Source organism: Cyprinodon tularosa, unplaced genomic scaffold (assembly GCF_016077235.1).
Source record: "Cyprinodon tularosa strain WSP-4 unplaced genomic scaffold, ASM1607723v1 ctg107, whole genome shotgun sequence".
Taxonomy (NCBI): Eukaryota; Metazoa; Chordata; class Actinopteri; order Cyprinodontiformes; family Cyprinodontidae; genus Cyprinodon; species Cyprinodon tularosa.
In genome coordinates this window covers 3,562,340-3,584,051 of record NW_024037860.1, presented here as the reverse complement: position 1 = coordinate 3,584,051, position 21,712 = coordinate 3,562,340, and the positions used below count along the sequence as shown (strand labels likewise).

General features: G+C 38.0%; 1 protein-coding gene across 1 annotated transcript; it reads left to right on the top strand.

Moving 5' to 3' along the window:
• The first annotated feature begins 1,049 nt into the window (after window positions 1-1,049).
• On the top strand, window positions 1,050-20,420 carry has2 (hyaluronan synthase 2). The gene is made up of 4 exons (XM_038289479.1): window positions 1,050-1,723; window positions 16,246-16,872; window positions 18,201-18,302; window positions 18,401-20,420. Exons 2-4 carry the CDS (start codon window positions 16,246-16,248, stop codon window positions 19,328-19,330), a joined length of 1,659 nt encoding a protein of 552 aa, XP_038145407.1. The 5' UTR covers window positions 1,050-1,723; the 3' UTR covers window positions 19,331-20,420.
• The last annotated feature ends 1,292 nt before the right edge of the window (window positions 20,421-21,712 follow it).

The window sequence follows — 21,712 nt, the reverse complement described above, 5'->3', positions numbered from 1 at the left end:
CAACCCTTTATGACTAAAAGAAGACTGGACCCTCAGTACATCAGCACTGATGCATCTATAAGCCTGAAGCCTATTTTTTCTTAATTTTGTGGATACTAAGAAGGGATCTAAATCTTGTTCAACTCAGACACCAATGATAACTCCAGGTAAAGGGAAAAAACATAAGGTACAACCCAAGCTATAAAAACAAGAAAAAGAGTGCTGGAGTTCTGTGTTTTGACATTATCATTAGAAAGATCTGTATTGCCTCTTTAAATAAGTAATTAAGAATCCTTTGGATGGGAAGCAACAAGTCAGAAGCCATATTTTATGGTTTTTCAGCATGTATATAAAGTCTAAGTACACTGGAGATCCTCTTGCTCTGCTCAATTTCTTTACATCTCTTTATCTTGTGAAGCCATATTCAGTGGATAAATGCATGTTGGAATTGGGATGATGGAGTAATTGGAGATCATAAAAAGTTGGGGGGGTTGCCTGTTTTAAAAGTAATGTCACACACAACTAGTCTTGTGCAACATCTTCATTTTCCTGGTACAGGAGTTCTTGATACTGTGTTTCTGTGAAAATCTTTCAGATTTGAGCAGCGCTTCTGTATTTTACAGACTAGAGCTCCTTTGCTGAGTTCTGTATGAAACAGCACACCCTGCTGGTGAAATGTGCAAACTGCACACAGAGTTTCAATGAAATGACAGATTCCTCCATCCAGCTCACACGTGCTCTACTCATAGCCTGTTATCGGTCTGCTTTCAGACTCTCCTACATTGTCGGACAGGTTTATCTTTATTGGTGATATAGTGACATCATGTCTATCATCTTCAACTGCTTTTCTCTCAATTCTCCCTTGGTTTTCCTGGCTGTTATAATAAGATGTTTTGAAGGGAGTGGGTGAATGGCCATCCATTGTCTCGCCACCTCTAGAAATCTGAATGAGTTTGGATGGCTCTCTTTTTTTCTACCCTGCCGCCTTTTTATACTCCCCAATGCTCCTCCTTACACCCCCTCCTAAAAATCTTCTCCCCCCTCACATTAAAACAACACCAATCTGCTGCAGCCCGGTAAAAAAGGAGCTTTGGAGTCACAGCAGCCATAAAGGAGGCTCCACGCACAGACACACATACACACGCATCCGTCTGGAAGGAATTAGACAGCTGAAAAAGCGGCTGAGAGAAACTTTTGGCCACTTCTGTGCGCTCCGTGTAACCTGGATGCTTGGGAAGACTGAATCCCTCACTTTGATGCGCCCCCAAGGACAGCTGAAGCTGGCAGCAGAGATTTGATAGCTAGAAAAAATACTTTTTTATTATTTTTCAAAAATCGGAATCTTTTTTTATTTTTATTTTTTTGTGACTTTCATAAAGTTTTAATAATATGAAAGAAATTACCACAAACTGATATTGATTATTAGTTTATGTATTTTTGCAGGTTTGAATTTGCATAAACTTTTCATTTAATTGGCAGACAAGATGTTTGCATTTGTAAAAGAAGATGCATGTGGCCCCAGACTGATTAGTTAGAGGACAAGCATTATTCCCGAGGATAAGGATTGTTTTTTTGTTTGTTTTTTTACTATAATCATTTATAAGGGAAATATTGAGCGCATTCATGAGAACCACTGCCGTTCAAATTTATTTGCCACTTTCTTCACTTGTGGACCGCTACCACAGCTGACGGAGGTGAGCGCATCCCCTCTGCGGACCAACTGAAGGACAGCAGCTGCTTCAAGGTAGGCGGCCCTGCGGTGGGGTGACCCTGATCTCAGATGACTGACAGAAATGTCAACACATGATAAAAAAAAACTTTCATTGCCTTTTTTTTTCTTACATATAAACAACCCGATATCCTGATACTTTGTCCATTTATATCATTCCAAGGCTTCATCTAATGATTGCATGACTGAAATTATGTGTAATAAACATCTTTTAATATGCTTGGGATGTTTAATGCTTGGTGAACCGGGTCACCTTCTGCAGTAAATACTGCATTTAACGGATACTATGCCTGTTTATAAGCTCATTGGTTAATATTTTCTGATTATTTTAATGACTATAGGCAGTGGCGGTTCTAGACCAAATGTACCAGGGGGCCAGGAGGGGGCCAGTGTGTTTTCATGGGGGCACAGATAAGCATGAAATGAAAAACAGGGCAAGGGATTCCAATATATTAGGATGCATGAGGTGAAATTTAAATTCAGTTAGGTTTAATTAAAATTCTATTTCTTATTAGGTCAATATACACTCATAATTTAGGAATTGTACATTTTTTTTTTACTTTATTTAAGTTACATTTACAATTTTCTATAAAATCTGAGTAGGAGTATTTTTTTGAGATCCTATCTCATTACCACTGAAGCTGTCACCTTATTGTGTTTAAATAATTAGTTAAAAAAAATAAAATTGTAAAGAAAACAAATATTTCCGAAAGACCTATTAGTAACCATGTCTGTTTCAGTGCAGATCATTATTAGAACTTCTTTGAGGATTATGTCTTCAATACAGGGGCCAGAACATGATCTACAGGGGCACTGGCCCCTGTTGGCCCCTGTCTAGAACCGCCCATGACTATGGGTATTATTACCTCTCATAATTAGTATTTTTTATGTCTCTCAAACTAGAATTATTTCTAATGAAAGAAACTGGTTTGAGTTTGGTTAAGAATAAATGAAACTGATAAATGGATTTTGCGTCATTCTGTCGTATTTCTGGGCCAATGGGAATGCTTGATCCGGGCTGTATTGTAGGACCGCGTAATTTGATATCTAATACTCTAAAACTCTAACACTACTTAATGATGCATAGCCTTAAAGGGTATGGTCATTTTTAAGGGAGGGTTAATGTAGAGATGTAAAAGTAAATCTGCTGATGAAGGTTCTCAGTCATCCAGGTCATAGTCATTCCGTAAAAATTCAAAAAAAAATTTGAATGTTTACGGAAGTAAAAGTAAATCCTGCCTACAAGACCAAACAAGACATGACAATGGGTTCACAGGGACCACATGATATTTCTGTGGGGAAACTGAGAATCAATGATCTATGTTTTCAGAATTAAATAATACTTCCAATTGTTCAGTAAAGAATAATCTAGTTCAGGTGCAGAGGTTGGCAGTTGGTCCAAAAAGTAAAAACTCTCCCTGTTCCTTCACCTTGTTCACTCAACCAAGTGATTTGTCCCCATGGAGCTGAAATGCAAATTTTCGGATATTATCTCTGTACATAATTTTTACTTTGATTGTCCACCTCTGCCAGGTTGCTGTGCTCTTGCACAATTTAGAAATCCAGTGTCTCTCCAGTCTTCAACAATTTCCTTTGTTTCTGCTTGGTGCTTTAAACGATGCCACACAGTTCTACTCAGTTTAAATGCATTGTCACTATTGGCTGTGATATATTTAAATCTGCCTGCTATCATCTTTAATGACCAATTCAATCTTAAATTCATCAAAGAAAATTAAGAATAGGTTCAGGTGAAAAGCGAAAGCAACCACACTGTTATTCTCAATGGAAAGGTCCACTCACCATTCTCACTATGTTTCACACAGGAATAGCACTGGTGGTGCAATCCCTGCAGCATTAATTTCCTGTATTAACTGTAATGAAGTTGGACAAGGACAGGTTATCTTTAACTTCAAGATTCAACTAATCTGGAATAACTAAATCAATATATCAAGAAAACATTTTCTAATCTTTGAAATCCACTTAATTTTAAGATACTAAGTTATTACTCTAAACAGCTATGATGTATAATTTGTAAGTAGAGCTGGGTTTATGAAAGTTCCTCATGCATTATAAGCATCTGTGCCCCATTTATGCACTTCTAAATGAACATCTGACCCATTTGCTTCCTCTGTCAACCTACTGTGACATCTCAGAGCCCAGATAGCCTACCACTTTTGGCTCATATACTGTATAACCCACACGAGGAATGCCCATCTGTGTGTTGGAAGCCTAGGCATTCCTAAAATTTATCCATAATGGACAAAAAAGTTTTCATCCCACACAGGAAATCTGCTTCCTACTGACCAGGGATATTGTTTTTAATGTAATATAATTATGCCAATATGCATCTTCAACCCTTGACCCGTTATAATAAAGAATTCACTTTTTTTTGTCCAGTTTAAATAACAGTTTGTGACCTTCTTTGTTTTGAAACATAAATGCCAAGAGCGAATGCACATCAAATAGTCTTTTCTTTACCAAGTCCATGAGTGAACTCTCTGGATTTGTGAATGAATGAACAAAATATGCTGACCCTAATCTCAACCCTCAAGGGAGTTCCCATGCTGACTGTAGTCAAGAGAGTGGGGAGGGGTGTCTCACTATTGTGCATTTTAGTGAAATAATTGAATCTAGGTGGTCTGATGGAGGTAAAGCTTTCTATTTAGTTGAAGTTAGGACATGTAGAAAATAATCTTTTTTTTTTTTTTTTTGCCTGGCATGCAGAGCTGCAAACTCATCAGTTTTCATCCACTTGCAGCACTCAGTGGTTTACTACCAAACACAGGAAGGCTTTCCATGGCTGCCCTCCATTAGGGTTCACAACAAGCCTCAGATGCCATTTCTGCTCTCAGCAAGGGTCCCTCAGTACACTGAGCCTCTGGGCTCCAGACTGCCTGGGAGGACAAGAGTGGTTTGGTTTAGCCCCTCCTTTCTACCAACACCACCAACTACCTCACCTCATAGTTTGATTTTTCCAGGTTTTCATTGGTAAAAGCACAATGAAGCATCACTGGAGCCAGCCAGTAAAAGTGAAAATTTGGATCTGAGTGAGAGTTACATTTAAATTCCCATTACGTCACCCTGAGCCATGCAGAGTATCACAGGGAGGGTTAATGCCAGTGCACATTAAACGCTGCACCGAGCCTTTTATGTTAGTTCACAGTGGCACACCTAACTTCATGGGTTTCTTAGTGCATTTCCAATTTGAAGGTTCCAAAATGTAAATCTTGATATATAAAAAAGCAAAGGAATCCAGATAAAAACTTCATGATCCAATATCTGTGGCCAAAAGCTTTGACAACTTTACCAGCTTCACGTTTTAACGTAACATTTTATTATGAAAACTCAGATAAAGTTTAAATTACTTTAATTAATGACAATTGGGTGAATTGCTATTAATTGCAAAATTAATTAAATCAACTTCATAATAAAAGCTTAATTAGTATTTTTTTTGCCATGCCACTAGCAGCTTTTTAACGATCCTATCAGTAGCTCAGTGAAAAGTGTCGTTGAAGACAGGACAGCTGATCAAACCTTTATTGTGATTTAATTAGAAAGCTGTTGGTTTAAAGGGAGGGCTGCTTAATCCCCCCAACCATTGCCTTAAAAGAAAACACATGCAGTTGTAGTTGTTTTGCATCGAGAAAGCTCTGTAGGCAAGGATGTTAGTGCCAGGTCTTCAACCCCAGAAGTTTTAATGAGAGAGAAGAAAAGTTAAGGGTGTCCAAAAACATACAGCAATGGAGAGTCATCACAGAAAGATGATATAACATCAGGATTTCATTACCAGCAGTGGAGAACTTGCTTAATACTTGCAGGGAGGTAGAAGAGTTTCTGCACCTTGTTGTGGAGAAGAACATCATCAAAGACGAAATCTGATTTCGCTGGAATTATCCGGATTGGAATAAAAAAGACTAAGTACATTTAGGCTATTGCAGAGAGTATTTGAGAGATAGAAGAGGTTTTAACACCCTCAAGATTTGTCTGTCATGTTCACAAGGACAGATCCTGAGACAATTCAAGTGTTGGATTGCCTCGTGTCGAAGGCAGTGGGCTCACTCACAGTTTTGCCGACAAAACATGTGATATCTGAAGAAGGAGATAGCGACATCCTTGAGGTGCAATGGTACCCAACAAGCCAGGAGCAATTTGGGGAAAGAAGTTTTATTCAGCATGTTGGAGCATCGCACCACAAGGTAAAAGCAAGAAGTGTTATTTTGGGCCACTGAAATCACCAATTCTCGATGACCTTATTGAAAGTTCATCAGGGAGGCCAAAAACCAAAACAAACTCAGACATCATTATAACCTTAAGGGACTATGAGAGACTGGGTCAACATCAGCCCAGAGTCTGACATACAGCAAACTTGGTGGAACTGTAAGAGTTTTAAAATGGAAGGTTTTCATGCTAAAAACAGTCCTTTACATAATCTGTTGTATTTCTTAAGAATCACACATGAAAAGCTCAAATCTTTGGAAGGCAATACTGAAATATTTCCCTATATAATCAAGGAGGCTTGTCATATTGTTAGACTTAAACCCTTCCAATTCTAGTTTTTGGCCGTTTTTGCAGTTTTATTCACAAGCCATTGTTATTTAAATTGCTATGGGACAAGTATTCTAGTCTGTGGTGATGTGTGTGAGATAAGGGAATGTCAATGCTAACCAGATGGCAAAAATTAGAATGTTTTAGAAACTTCTGGTGAGAAAGTTTTAAATGGTTTCGGAAGCCTATATATCATATTCCAGGATATAATAAGGAAATAATTTAGTCCCCAGATCAGATGTGTAGTAGGAAGAAAGAGCAAACAGCTGTCCAGACAAAGATATCGTTGTAGTAGGAAAAATCATTGGCTGTACCACATCTGAACATCTGGCCTCTCAGAATCTGCCACAGTGGTGTAATTTTATTACCACAGCTGGCAATGAAGAAAGTCAGGTTTGCTACCAGGGTTCCAGCCCACTCTCACAGAACAAATGATCAGTATATATATATTAAGAGATCTCCCTGGACATTTTTATTTTCTGGTCTTTTTTCAACGCTACATACACTGTAATAGCATAACACTGGATCAGGAAGAAACTTGATTAGTATAAAACAGCAGGATTTTCTGTTCATCTCAATCATGTAGTAGCATTGTCCCTTAGAGGGACGCGATGGTGTTAAGTTTTGGCTTTTATAATGACAAAGATCCCTCAGTAGCAGCTTACTTTGACCACATAGGGGGTTCATGAATGGGAAAGCAGAAGGAGAATGGGACAAATGGTGTTGTGTGGGGGGTCTGCCACTGTCTGGCTCTTGCTTTGAAAACCCACTTGACCTTTTAGTTCATTTGGAGATGTCCATTCAGAGTTTAACAATCTACATAGTAATGCAAAGCTTGCACTATAGGGCAGTTGAGGAACCAATTTTGAATTGGATCTTTGGGCACTTTGACATCATCGACCTTTCCCAAAAGTAGATGATTCCTATTTCTTTTCATGTATACATGAAAGGGTTCATTTTACAAACCAGGTTGTGGGTCAGCATCAACAGAAAAATAGCAGATGTTGCCAAAGAAAGAAAGATGGATGGATGGATGGATGGATGGATGGATGGATGGATGGATGGATGGATGGATGGATGGATGGATGGATGGATGGATGGATGGATGGATGGATGGATCTGTTTAGCTATTAACCTCACCTTTGCTGATAGATGTTGGATAATGCATAAATTGTCCTGCCTTATCTTTGCTGTTTTCCACCTAACTTTAAAAAACAAGAACCAAGATAATTTCTTCTTTCTTATTCTTCTCTTTATCACTCACAGACTTTAATTAAATGACTCCCCATGGTATATTTGATGGCAATGCAAACACTTCTATCAAGCAAGTGTAAGCTGTTTATGCAAATGACATTAGAACGCAGTTGTGCTTGCCTTAACTTTTTAATTAAATTTTCCCACTTCAAACATTTTGTTAGAGTGAGCTTTAGGTCTAAACGGGCATATTGAGGAACTCAAAAACTAAAAGATATTTAAGTTCCTAATGAAAAAAATGTATGTTCGTATTATTTTAATTTTCTGCACCTATAACTAAAGTTGATTGTTTTTCTAGACAATTGTTTTTTTTTTTTTTCTTCCAAATTTCAGTTCTTTATGCTCCAAGATTTGTTGACAGTTTATTTTTTAGTGCTTTCAGACCCGGGTGCAGTCAGCCATACCACCATGCATCATTCAGAGAGATGGCAACTCAGAAACTACTTCCTATCTGACTTCAGAAGAAGCATCTTAAACATAAATATGATGTGCCAAATTTGAAGTAAACACCTTTATATGATAACTATTGGGGCATTTTAACAAGATAGGATCTTACCACAGGATCAAGTTAAGCCCCTAGTTGTGATATAATCATTTCCCCATTTGTCCAGTCATTTTAACCACAGGTTAAAATTCTGAAAACAGAAATAACTTATAATACCTTATCATTTAAAACATTTTAGTTTATCATTTTATTACTGATCATTTTAATTTCACACAGTTTTACTCTCTTACGGTCTCTATTACCTCTGTTATCGGCCTCTGGCTGTTTTTTGTTTTTTTTTTAAGCTCTATGAAGGCCACAGTTACACTGCTGTCTGAGGGTAGTCGCTCAGTTGGTGTGGTTTGCTTTCACACAGAGATTTTTAGACCTTGCAAAGGAGGAAAAATAACAGATAGTCAATTTGATTTTTGTACAAGACAAAAATCAAATCATCCGTCTCCCTCAACCAGCCCATTCACAATAAACACTTTGGTTGTTCAACTACCCTACTAAGCTTCCAGTGTCATCAGCAGGCTAAATACATAATACATATTAGAAAGAAAATAACTGTTTTTCCTCTCCTTTTTTTTGACTTAAATGAGCCCCTCTATTTCTACATCTTCTCCAGAGTGGCAAACACAGAGTCTACTTGGCCCAAAAAGTGTCACCCTTTTTTGTTTCATTACAATTCAAGCAGTTCAGCGCTAGCTAAGCTTTAGTGTCTTTCACCAGTCCTATTATAGTATAGTATATGGCTTTCACTTAAAAACTTTACCTCTAATTTATGGCAATCATTGGTGTGATAACGTAAAATAATTATATTTTCCCGTAATATTTTGGGTTGAGTTGTTTTTGGGGTTTTTTGGAAAAGATTGCCTACATAACAATGGGTTATGTAGGTATGTAGGTAATCTATAAAAAATGAAAATTGCATTTTTTATTGTTTGTAAAGAGAATTAGTAGTGCAGATGTATATTAATGATTACAACCTTATTCCAAGCTTAAATCTCTGCTCACTATGGTTTGTGGATTACATGTGATGTAATAAATCTGCAGAAGGTCCTCAAGTTGGCATTGATGAATTTTCAATATATAGACAAGCTAAGGTGTCTCTTTCATCACATTTTGGCTAAAGTAGTTGTTTGTTTTGATTTTTGCAATGACCTCTGCACATTTTTTGATCTTGTAAACAAAAGTGGCTAGCCTTACTGTAGTGTGGTTTGCCTGATTTATCCACTCGGCAACCAATGTGGTTAATCCTAACTGTTAACTGTGCTCTATCGTTCTTAGGTATATCTCAGCCTTTCGTGCAAAAGTCATGGTGATTAAATCGATGTTTGGTCCTGTTTAGATACACCCTGGTCTTTTGCAGCCCATCGGACAAAGTTAAGCTGACAGTTTAGTGCTCACATCAAAACATTTACATGCTTTTGCACATGTTTTTTTGTGTCACCAGAGCAATGATCTGCTAGAGATTTTAAAAAGGTATGACCTCATCCGTTTGCAGTTGCTAATATGATCATGGAGAACATGCAAAATTGGACCATTTCTTGTTGTGATCAAAATGACTCAATGATTAGATACTTTTTATTAATTTAAATCTGTTTTGACATGCATGTTCTATCACATGAATACCAAAACGATTAAACAACTTTGTTCCCTCAGACCAGCCAAAAATGTAAAGCTGTCTTTAACTACGAAGGTTAGATCTGTGAAAAGTTCTCATTTGGCAGGAGATGTTTATTTGCAGGCCTACCACTCACTGACTGTTCTGAAACAAAGATCTAAGCTTTAAGGCTGTCTTGGCTTCCATTAGCCTGGCAACATGTTTCTGTTGCCTTAGATTTATGCCATGTGTAGAGTATACATACACTAATGACACAAGTACTCCTATATGCCTGTAACAGGAAGCGCATACAGACGCATACACTCATTCTGAGACATTTCTATCAAAATGTCTCCATTGGAGACTTCTCGTGCTATAAACCTTCCTCCTAGGGGCTGCACCTTTCTCTTAAGAGAGCCCCCTATGGGGTCAGTGTCAGTTCTTTTCCAAAAACATCCTGTTCTCTATGAAGCCCCCAGATTTCAATGATCATCTCTACAAAAACCAAGACCTTTCTAAACCCAAGAACTATCCGCTACATGGGTAGATGCCATTTTTTAAATCCGGTGCATGGTAAAAGGCAATTCAATGCTCTGTAAATTAATTTATATGTCTAAGAAAAAAGAGGCAGTATTATTTTTTAAAAGGTTTGCATCTTTCGCTTCCCTTTGAAAAGTATTTACTGTTCTGTGTTGGTCTGTCACACCAAATTCTGATAAGAAAATGCACTTTTAGACCAAATAGACAAACATATTTAATCTCAGAGGATAAGCTCAACAAGATAGCACTGATGGACCATTTCTTTGTGTTTTTTTTTATAATTTATATATATGTATTTTAACACATTCAATATGTGGAGACTTGAATAGAGTGAGAAAGAAATATTTATAAATGATTACTTTCAGAAAAGTAATAGTTATTAGCAGCCGGGATGAAAAGGCAATGGTGCCCAGAAATGTTGGACATTATAGCCCCATTTACACTACAAACCAATCCATGCCGAGTTCGGACAAGCTTGGATCAGTTAACCGTGCTGAGCTTGGTTCCTTACAACCATTTACAAATCACGCTACCACGGTACTAGAAGGAATCAGGAAGTTAGGTTATAATTATGATATTTAGTTTTTTTACGGAGAGTCAGGCAAAGAAGGCAACATTTGGTGAATTTACTTGACAGTCTGCTTTTGGGAAGTGGATACAACAAACGATAGTCTAATCAGGGCAAGCAGACCTATCATTGGAAATGATGGCATGGTAGGGAAGCTAGGATTTTTATGAATGTTTGAAACTTCATAATTACGGAGGCTGTGTGTAAGTAGATGACGTGATCTGCTCATGCGCTCTTTGTTGTCTGTTAACTGAGCCAGAACTGAACTGTTTTGAGCCCTACTGATGGACTAGTACCAGTATAGTACGGTTTGGTTGTTACTGGCACGGTCCAATTCAGTTTTGCTTGCCATTTACACTCAACAGTTATCTCGGTTACTGTGCTCTGACTGATCTAGACACAGTTTCAAAAGGGTAGTGTAAATGGGGCTTATTTGTCATATGGGCATCCTGAATCACATTGTCTTCCAGAAGATCACCTGAGAAAGTTAGAAATTGCTGGAAAATTTTATTTTGCAAGGTCGTTTCTCCGGTAACCATTAATTTTTCTTTCAGATTAACAAAAAGTCCAAGTTGTTTAAGACCATACCTTAAAATAAATTTTATTTCAATTACAATGGCCTGCCAATTACCTATTTATTTACTTTATTTCATGATGATCCAAATTATTTTGGGCATCAGCATCAGAGGAACTGAACGCTTTTGTTGTTTTTACCATATTGAAAGACAGCTAAAAAATGGCGACAAAATCAACTGATGTCATCTACAGGTAGTAACTAAAACAGGACTAACCTAAAATGCTCATTAACACCAAGAAAAACAGAAGTGTATTAATAAAGAAGAAAAAAACTTAAACAATTGATTAGAAATTAAGACACTATGTAATGTTATTTTAGTGGAATAGTGGACAGATTTACCAATACTATAGGCATGAAATAACTGCCAGAACATGCAATCCACAGTATTAGAAAAGATATTGTGAATTGATCACGCAAAGAGCTTTTCGAATGCAGAAACAGAACTATCTGGGACTTAGAGTGTTTCTCATAAGTGTGGAGACATAAAAATAAACAAAAAGTTGATATCATCCCTTGGTAATAACACCAAGAACTTGCACTGATAAATGTCGTCTCCTGACACGCAAACATATGTCCAAAGAGACGGCATCATCGTTGTGTCGATGACACCTCCACGGTCACAGACAGTGCTCCCTCAGAAGTTTTATCTCTCAGGGACTCCCTGCTGCCCGTAGCTAATCTTTCTGCTCTCTGAGCTAATTGTTAGTATGACCTTTGCAAGATAACACACACCCAGAACAGCAGATGTGATGGGATGAGGATCAAGGCTTTATGGTGTTCTGTTAGTTTTTAATGATGATAGTCAACCCTTAAGCCCTGTGAGACATAAATTAAATAAACAGTCTCTCCTTGCGTTTTAATTAAAAATACATTCATAACATGCATTTTATTTCAACAAAGTGCAAATGAAGAAAAGCAATAAGAGGATAATGCATGCTTTCATGTTTTTTTGATTAATCTGGCAAAGGTTTTCCTTGATTCAGCAATGATTCATGGAGACAGGGTCACAGAGTTCATTCTACTTGTCCAAAAGTTGCTGTAAACCATCCATATGTAGAAGCCAGTGAAGGTCAGCATAACTCAGTCAAAAGCGTATTTTCACACAGACAGGCTGACATTCTGTGCTGGTGTAATGGTCTCTCTAAAATGACCCTTTTGTGTGTTTGCATGGGTGAGTGTCTGGGGTCTTGTAAATGAGTGGCTGACGTTACTAGACTTGCCACGTGCCAAAGGAGCCCTGCTATGCTGGTTGTGGTCTACTTATATAGTGAGTGGGTGTGTTATGTGTTGCTTTCAACTGAGGCTATCCCTCTGTGTTTCCGTTAAATGCACTTGGCTATTTTTCTTGACTGTTTATGTTCTTATATTTCCTACTTTCTTTCTGCCTTTCCATTTTGTTTTCTCTGCCCTCCCTTCATCTGTCTTAAGGGTTAAGGTCTTCCCAAATGAAAAACAGCTCTTGAGTTTGTGTACAGTAATTTAAAAAGACTCTATGTCATATTGTTTTAAGCCTTACAAAGTCAACAATAGGCAAAGCAATGCAAGGCAATGTGTTGCACATTTCAGTACAGACTCTATTTAAATGCCAAGAATCAACAGAACATAAGAAAAGAAAACATCCAGAGAAAAGTTCATATCAGTGACATAATAAAGGCAGGTAAAGAAAAGTCGGACTACAAAATTAAATCTGTTATGTTTCATTTAACAATTTAGAAATAATAGTCAAATGCAACTTAGCAAAAAAAAAAAAAACTTTTTGTCAAGCATCTTATGGTGTTAGCCATTTTACAGTCTTGTGGGTGTTTGTTCTAGATTAATGGAGTATAACAACTAAATGCTGCTTCTCCAAATTTGGTTCTGGGTCTAGTTATGAAGGGTGGATTTTAGCCAGAAGACCTGAGATGTTTGGGCAGTTGATGCACTGACAAGTCTTTAATGTATTTTGGTGCTAAGTCACCCAGTGATTTATAGACCAACAGAAGTATATTAAAGTCTACTCTCTAAGAACTGAAGTGTAAAAACTTCAAACTGGGGGCATGTACTACGAAAGATGAATGCAGGAATTAGTTTTTCAATATGCTGAGACAGTCCTTTAATCCTTCTTTAGGCGATTGAAGACAACTTTGTTACTGTCTTTAACAAAGGTTGAGGTCCCAGTTCATAACTAAACCCGGATTTAGAGCCTGATTGGCAGTTCTTAGCTTTAATAACTAAAGCTGTGTGCTAAACTTTAAATGCTCTTCCTTTGGTCTTAAAATTGCAACTTCAGTATGGAGCCGAAGAAAATGTTGGCATATTGACCCATTGATTTCTTCTATGCATTTACCCAGTGCTTGAATGGGTTCTCCTGGCGCCTGGTGACATTATGACATATATGTGTGCGTTATCTGCATAGTTATGATGACATATATGGTTGTTTAATAAGATCTCAGTTAGAGGGAAAATGTAGAAATTGAATAGGAGGGACACTAAGATAGATCCTTGGGGAACCCCACTTGTTAGTTTGGTGGTCTTTGATACAAAGTTAGCTACTGAAACAAAAAAAAGCCCGGTCCCTCAAGAGGATTTAAATAAGTCAATTGCTGGTGCTTAATGGCCAACCATGAAGAAGAGTGATCATTGGAGATGTTTCGTTTGTCAAATAAAAGTTGTCTTCAATTAATCTCTAGGGACAGGAGTGTCAGACTTGCAAGCTGTAGTCAGAGCAACCAAATTGAAAAGACTTGAGAATGTGATCTTTGTTGCTACACTTTATAAACCTGATTTTTTTTTTTGTTTTTAAGATCTCTGGACAGCCATGAATAATGATCTGCTGGGGTTGATGTTGACCTTCCAGCAGAACAGTTACTCTAAACAACCAGTCTGAGCTACAACAAGATGGTTTAGATCAATGGGGTCTGATGTCCTGAGTCCTCAAGGGCTGGACCCCTGCATGTTTCAGACATTGCACAGATTAAATCATTGTAGTTCGAGGCTCCTGGTTTAAATCAGTGAATGCTCATATGTTAGAATGGCCCAGTCAAAGTCCAGACTTAAATTTAATTAGGCATCTCTGGCAAGGCTTAAACAATATTCTTACATTCTCGCTGAGGCCATTTACACACCAATGTTTCTTTTTCTTTTTCATTGATTATTTTATTGAACATTTTTGAAAAAAAAAATTTAATTTCCCCTGTTTATTTACATGGCATTGGCATATATTTCCCCTTGAAATGAAAATTTGAAAACAGAATGGAGACTTTAAAGATTTCAAAACATCTAAGACTCCTTTGTTACATAGAAAGGGCAAGCAGAACTGATTCAATACTTCAAATCATACATTAGAAAAAGCTGATGGAAACCCACCTAATGAGTCTCCAACAAAGTTTTCACTTCTCCCCTGCTTTATAAGCAAGAAGTGTTTGAAAGTGTTGTTAAGTTTCAAAGACCTTACTGCCAACTGTTGGTGCAGCGAGGAATTCTCACAATTTTCATGCTTGTACCATTTATACAAAGACTGTTTTTAAAATGTTGCCATGAGGATTTGGTAAAAGAAAACTCCCCAAAATTGCATTTTCAGTGGAATGTTGTGTATACAGGGTCTGAGTTTGAATTGTTTTTTTAAAGAATAGTCCCTTGGTGCACAAATCTGTTTAGAGAATTGGGGGCTACAGGCAAAAGCATGCCAAATTTTTCAGATTAATTGAATTTAGTGTTAAAAAACAAATATGTATATGACAGACACTTCTGTCATGCAAAAGATGTGAACATTTTAAGGGATATCAATACAGTTGAGGCAGTGTAAATAACCTTATGCATAACCTGCCTGGATGATTCCATGGCATGTTTTTTGTATTAGATTCACTATATGCACACATGGAAAAGTTCCCTCATTTATTGCACCTAAATCATGCACCGATTGTTGAATTATGTTGCAAAAAGAGGCACCCTACCAAGTCACGGACTCGGTAGCGACGGACCTGAAGGTTAGTGAAGGATCTAATTTTCCTATAATAATGTTTATAAGAAATCACAGAAGGGAAGAAGCACTCATGCAGCATTAAATGACTTAAGAGATCTTGTCTCCTTCTTCCCACGGAGATAAAAACAGATGACATCAGAGGGTGGTCCGCTCTGCCTTGAGCCGAGTCAAGCCACGCAGAGTGGGTCTCCTTGTTCTGCCAAACAGATGTTGGTAGCAACGTAAATGAGGGCTTGAAGCGGACCTCCTTAGTTTCAGCTGAAGTCTTTTTTTCCTTTTTTGTCATGTAGAAGGATCAGAAACAAAAAAAGGACAAAGGTCTTATGACAACATTCATAAAACAAACAGTTATCCCACAAAAGGCTTTTGAGACTTTACTGTAATCACTGTATTTCTTGAAATCATCAATTTTCTCTTGAATGTTGCTCATATCAATCAATACTGCATTCTACTGCTCTCTGTGGGATAGTTGGCCACAGTAACTGGCTTGCTGGTTAATTAGGTCAAGAAAACATGTAATGTGTGCCCACCCACATTAAAAGAGACACCCAACAATTGGATACTCTCAACTGTGCAACATTTAGACAAGCATTCTGGGGCGAGGGAGCAAGCAGGCAGGAGAGAAGGAAAGAAAGACAACTTCATTCATTACCTGTGTTTGTGCTGAAAGGGGAAAGGGATCACGTTTGTATTACATAGGTTAATACTGAGCAAAGCACAATAAACCCACTACACTAGGTAATAACGGAGATACATTCGACACAAAATACACTGTACTGCTAGTTCGTCTGATCTGAATTTTAGAACAACCTTTTTGGTCACATAGTAAAATGTGCCTGTGTGATTGTGTTTTTAATAACATGCCTAATGCACAAAATCAGGACACACATTCTCCTTTAGATATTTAGATCTCATTGAAGAGTGATTGATATGCTGTCATCTTGTTATCTATCACCTTTCCTATAACCCATAATAAACATCCTATCTTCTGTTTGCTCATAGATGAAGTGCCAGAGAGTCCTAACCTACCTGAGGATATTCGGAACCACTATGTTTGGGGTGTCTCTCCTGGTGGGAATCTCCACAGCCTACATCATGGGCTATCAGTTCTTCACCACAGCCCAAAATCATCTATCATTTGGCCTGTATGGTGCTATCCTGGTTGTTCATCTCATCATCCAGAGTCTCTTTGCACTCCTGGAGCACAGAAATATGCGGCGCTCCTTGGAGACTCCGATCAAACTGAACAAGTCCTTGGCATTGTGTATAGCAGCCTATCAGGAGGATCCAAATTACCTGAGGAAGTGCCTGGTGTCAGTAAAGAGGCTGACATATCCAGGGATCAAGGTGATCATGGTGATCGATGGGAACTCAGATGATGACATGTACATGATGGAAATCTTTAAGGAAGTAATGGGATGGGACAAGTCAGCGACATATGTGTGGAGGAGTAATTATCACATCAAAGGTCCAGAAGAGACAGAGGAGAGCTATGCTGAGAGCCTCCAACAAGTCTCCAAACTTGTGCTCAACAATAAGTGTGTGTGCATCATGCAGAAGTGGGGAGGCAAGAGAGAGGTCATGTACACAGCTTTCAAAGCACTGGGAAGGAGCGTTGACTATGTACAGGTAAGGCTTAGCCATTGAAACAAGGATAGAAGGTATCAATTCAACAGATTAGCTTCACTGTACCAAACATCGGGTGGCAGTAAAAGAGGGAAACAGTGTAAATTAGACCAAGGGACATGCAGTCAACGGAAGCATACAGAAGGACATGTGGCAGGGGACAGGAAAAAAGGGGGCTGCGCAAAGCCAGACATGAGCTCCACAAAGAGCCTTTTGTGTTACTTTTAGCCAGACGGTGACTAGATGCATCATGTTGGGAAGTGAGGCATGACAAAGGGCAGCAGTAGCTGATGCTTAAGTATAACAGCGGATCATTTTCACAGGGTTCAGGCTTACATCACATAACCGACTATATGTGCAGAATTCTTAGATCAAACACCAAATCGGAAAGAGACAAATGATTGGCAATGGGATGTGTTGAATAACAAGTTTAACAGCAAAAGTTTAGTTTGGATGAAATAATAATAAAATACACTCTCTAAATCTTGTACTGGGTCTTTATTGGCAAGAAACTCTTAAAAAACAACAACAAAATAAAATTAATCAACTGAGTCTTTTTACATAATAATAAAATAATAATGATAATAATTTAACTTTTATTGATTTCACATTGGAGAAATTTACCTCTGCATTTAACCAATCCCCTTGGGGAGCCGTGGGCTGCCATTGTGTGGCGCCCAGGGAGCAGTGTGGGGTTAAGGGTCTTGCTCAGGAACCCTTAGTAGAGGCTGTGACAGGGCGCAAGCGCACTGCTCTAACCCACTAGGCCAACACTCCCCCTATCATTTATCTAGATTGTTAAATATTTTTGGAACATTTGATCACAATTGCAGACAAAATAAAAATTCCTGATAATTTATCAAGTGATTTCATTAATGCTAATAAAAATAAGGGCTTTGGGAAGTAAAGGTCCAACACATGTAGCCTTCAAAATACTTGTTTAGGAGAGATTATAAAATTCAGTGTTGCATTGCCAGAAGACCTGCCAGCCCTCTCCAGTGTTCAGGAATTAAAGAGAAAGCCCAGCACTCCCACTATCATCAGGTTCAGTCTGTAACAGATTCCTTTGTTAATGGGGATTTGGCGCCAAGTTTCTTTTTTTTTCCATCAACTGATTTTCTTTGTCAGGAAAGACTTCCTTTTATGGAAGAAAATGGAGCAAGCATCTATAAAAGAGGGAGCAGGAGTGGCATTGATAGTTGAAAGCAGAGCTTTAGTGGTTGATGTAAAGGATGTAGTCATTGGCAGTACTATTTCTTTTAAGATTATGAAGATTGTTGCTTATCTGATGGAAAAAAACACAGTTAACCCAATGCAGGTTTTTTTGTCAGGTGTGTGACTCGGACACCATGCTGGATCCAGCATCATCAGTGGAGATGGTGAAGGTTTTAGAGGAGGACCCGATGGTTGGAGGTGTTGGGGGAGATGTACAGGTAAAGTAACAAAGCAAATTTTTCTTTTTGAGCATTTTACACCAAAAATACAAGTTAAATACTATATTTTAAACCTAATTACTGTTACTCTTCTGTAGATCCTAAATAAATATGAGTCATGGATCTCCTTCCTGAGCAGCGTTCGATACTGGATGGCCTTCAACATCGAGCGGGCTTGCCAGTCATACTTTGGTTGTGTTCAATGCATCAGTGGCCCTCTAGGAATGTACCGAAATTCTCTCCTACATGAGTTTCTTGAAGACTGGTACAATCAGACCTTCATGGGATCACACTGCAGCTTTGGGGATGACCGTCATCTTACAAACCGAGTTCTCAGCCTTGGGTATGCAACCAAATACACTGCAAGGTCGAAGTGCCTTACGGAGACGCCTATTACATATCTGCGATGGCTCAATCAGCAGACTCGATGGAGTAAGTCTTATTTTAGAGAATGGCTTTACAACTCAATGTGGTTCCACAAGCATCATCTTTGGATGACTTATGAGGCTGTAATCACAGGATTCTTTCCATTTTTCCTCATCGCAACTGCAATCCAGCTCTTCTTCCAAGGACGACTCTGGAATATTTTGTTGTTTTTACTCATTGTGCAAGCAGTGGCATTGATCAAGTCATCATTTGCCAGCTGCCTCAGAGGCAACATTGTCATGGTGTTCATGTCCTTCTATTCAGTACTGTATATGTCAAGCCTGTTGCCAGCTAAAATGTTTGCAATAGCAACTATTAACAAATCAGGCTGGGGGACCTCTGGGAGGAAAACAATAGTGGTAAACTTTATTGGTCTGATTCCAATAACCATCTGGTTTACCATCCTATTTATTGGGTTTATTTACACTATTATCCAACAGACTAAAAAACCTTTTCCTCACTCAGAGGAGATTGTGCTCATCGTTGGGGCAGTGGTCTATGCCAGTTACTGGGTGATACTGTTGACACTATATGCCGTTCTTATAAACAAATGTGGAAAAAGGAAGAAAGAAACTCATTATGATATGGTGCTTGATGTATGACCTTAATTTAAGAAGCACCACTAACCACTGAACCAGTTTCAGTTTTTAAATTCCTGTTTACAAAAGTGTTTCCACTCATAACAACTCTGGTTGCAAATTGGTTGAGTTCAACTACAACAAGCAAAGGAAGGGTCTAACTGTAACAGTTCAACTCATGATCATGGAGAGTTAAGTGTATAGGCTAACCAAACACCTTTGAAAACTTACAGTGGCATATTTGTCATTTTTTTTTATCAAAGTGGACTTAAAAGAGTGGTAGGCTTTTAATATTAGCTACCTCTTACTGCTGTCATATCCACTGGGCATCTGTCTAACGTATGTAGCTTTGCCAGGGAAACTGTGGATTTTTAGCCTTTCTATTGGGGTTTAACTTGACATGAAGAATATATTTTCTCCCAGAGAGTCATCGTCACTAAGAAATGTCTGTAAACCACAAGCTGAGAATAATCTGTGTTTCTGCATTGAAAGGGAGCAACATGGCTGCCATTTTGGCAGAGGTCATACATGTTCTGTATGACCTCTGAGCAAGTAGCCTCACCAAATAAAGCAAATGGTCTGTTTGTTGATGTGTTCTTACCACATGAACATGTTACAGGGTAATAACTTTAAAAGAAGAAATCTTTTTTCTCAGTCATTTTAGTTCTATGGGGTTTTTTATGTAGTGTTCACCCCAGACATTAGTTAAAACCTAATTAATCAGCACATACAAAGAAATGAAAACAAATAAGTCCACACATAATATGTGATACAATGAGTTCTTCTCATGAGTTCCACCTAATGTATCCTGAATGGATTAAAGTCACGTAATGAACTATTATTGCAGCTTTATCTTCTTTTGAATGGAATTGAGAGTTTCCTTGGTTGTGAGGCAGTTGGCTTACTGATAAAACATCCCTTTTTTAGAGTTTACATTCCTTAATTTATCTTTAATTTAGTTATACTTCAGTGCCACATGGATGAAGTCAGCCGCACACCTTCATGATCGTACTTTTAAACCTCACTGTTAGTATGGTGTTAATTACATATGTGCAGTGGCATTTATTGTTGAAATATCCAGGAACATTTATTTGGGCATTAGCAATCTGAGAAAACTGTTGCACAGAAAACTTTAAATAAGTCTCAACAGACTATTTCTTCAGTGGTGCAGGGTGGTACAGTGGCTTTGCACAGAGAAATTGAAATAAAAACAGAATCACACAAAACACCTGTAGGACATTCCCTTTGTAAGTGTGTAATCCTTTACACATTTACATTGTTTTCTTTGTATGTGCAATTTTCATTGGTTTTAACTGATAGACAATGAGAATCTCATCAATACATCATTTAGCATAATCCCAGAGAAAATATTACTGTTACAGTATGTGTTTCCCAAACTATACAGATATATTTGTTACAATATTGATACAATTGTTTTTTTTTTTTGTTTTTTTTTTAAATAGATCCCTGCACCGGTTCTCTGTTTCAGTGTATTTGTTGCATCCAGGGTAACATATTGGTGTGCCTTCTCAGTGTTTTACGTTACAGTACCAGTTTACGAAGCACAAAGGGCTATAAGAGGGAGAGCTGCTTTCAGCTGCATTCATGTCGTATAGGGAAGCATCCAAAGACCTCTTTGTGAAATGCACCTGCTTTAAAGGTACAGGGATTGTCTCCTGTGTAATCCACTCTGAGAGGTGCCAGCCAACCCATAAAGTTCCACCCAGAACATTCTAACTGTGAAGCCACAATGCTGCCCTTGGCACTGTGCAGCAGGAATAATGGAAGCAGCTGTATGATTACAGCTGCTTTTAACATACTTGTCACAGTTTAACTTTAGCTGAAACTTTAGGTATGTGAAACTGCAAACAGAATAAGATGGCATTCCCTGCTTTTGATATTAGCAGAAACAGAGCACTTGCTATTATTGCCACATTTGAATGTACTGTGGAGAAAGACATATCATCCATCACATTTTCTGCAAACTTCTCTTTTCCCTCTGTATGCCTAAACTTAGCAATGACTGATGTTCTTTTTAGAGTAAGCATGTTGAATGTAAATTATTGCTTTACATGGTAACCGACAAATGATGTAGGTAACAGATCCCATATGACATGAATGCAGGCTATTTTCAGTGTTTACAACATTAGAATTTATAAACTTGATCAGATTGAACATGTGACCGAAGCGGAAGATTTTGCATTACTGCTGCTGTGACTTTATTTTTGTTGAAACAATGACTTTTGTTTCCAGACTTTTTTTAAATATAAATGAGGACTGCATTTTGCAAAGAAAATTGTTTGTATCAGTTCACAGATAATATATTTATTTCAGCCTAATCGACAGAGGACCACCAAGCCGTTGAGGTGGATGTTTTACAATCCAAGGACTGTGATTTTTGTTTTC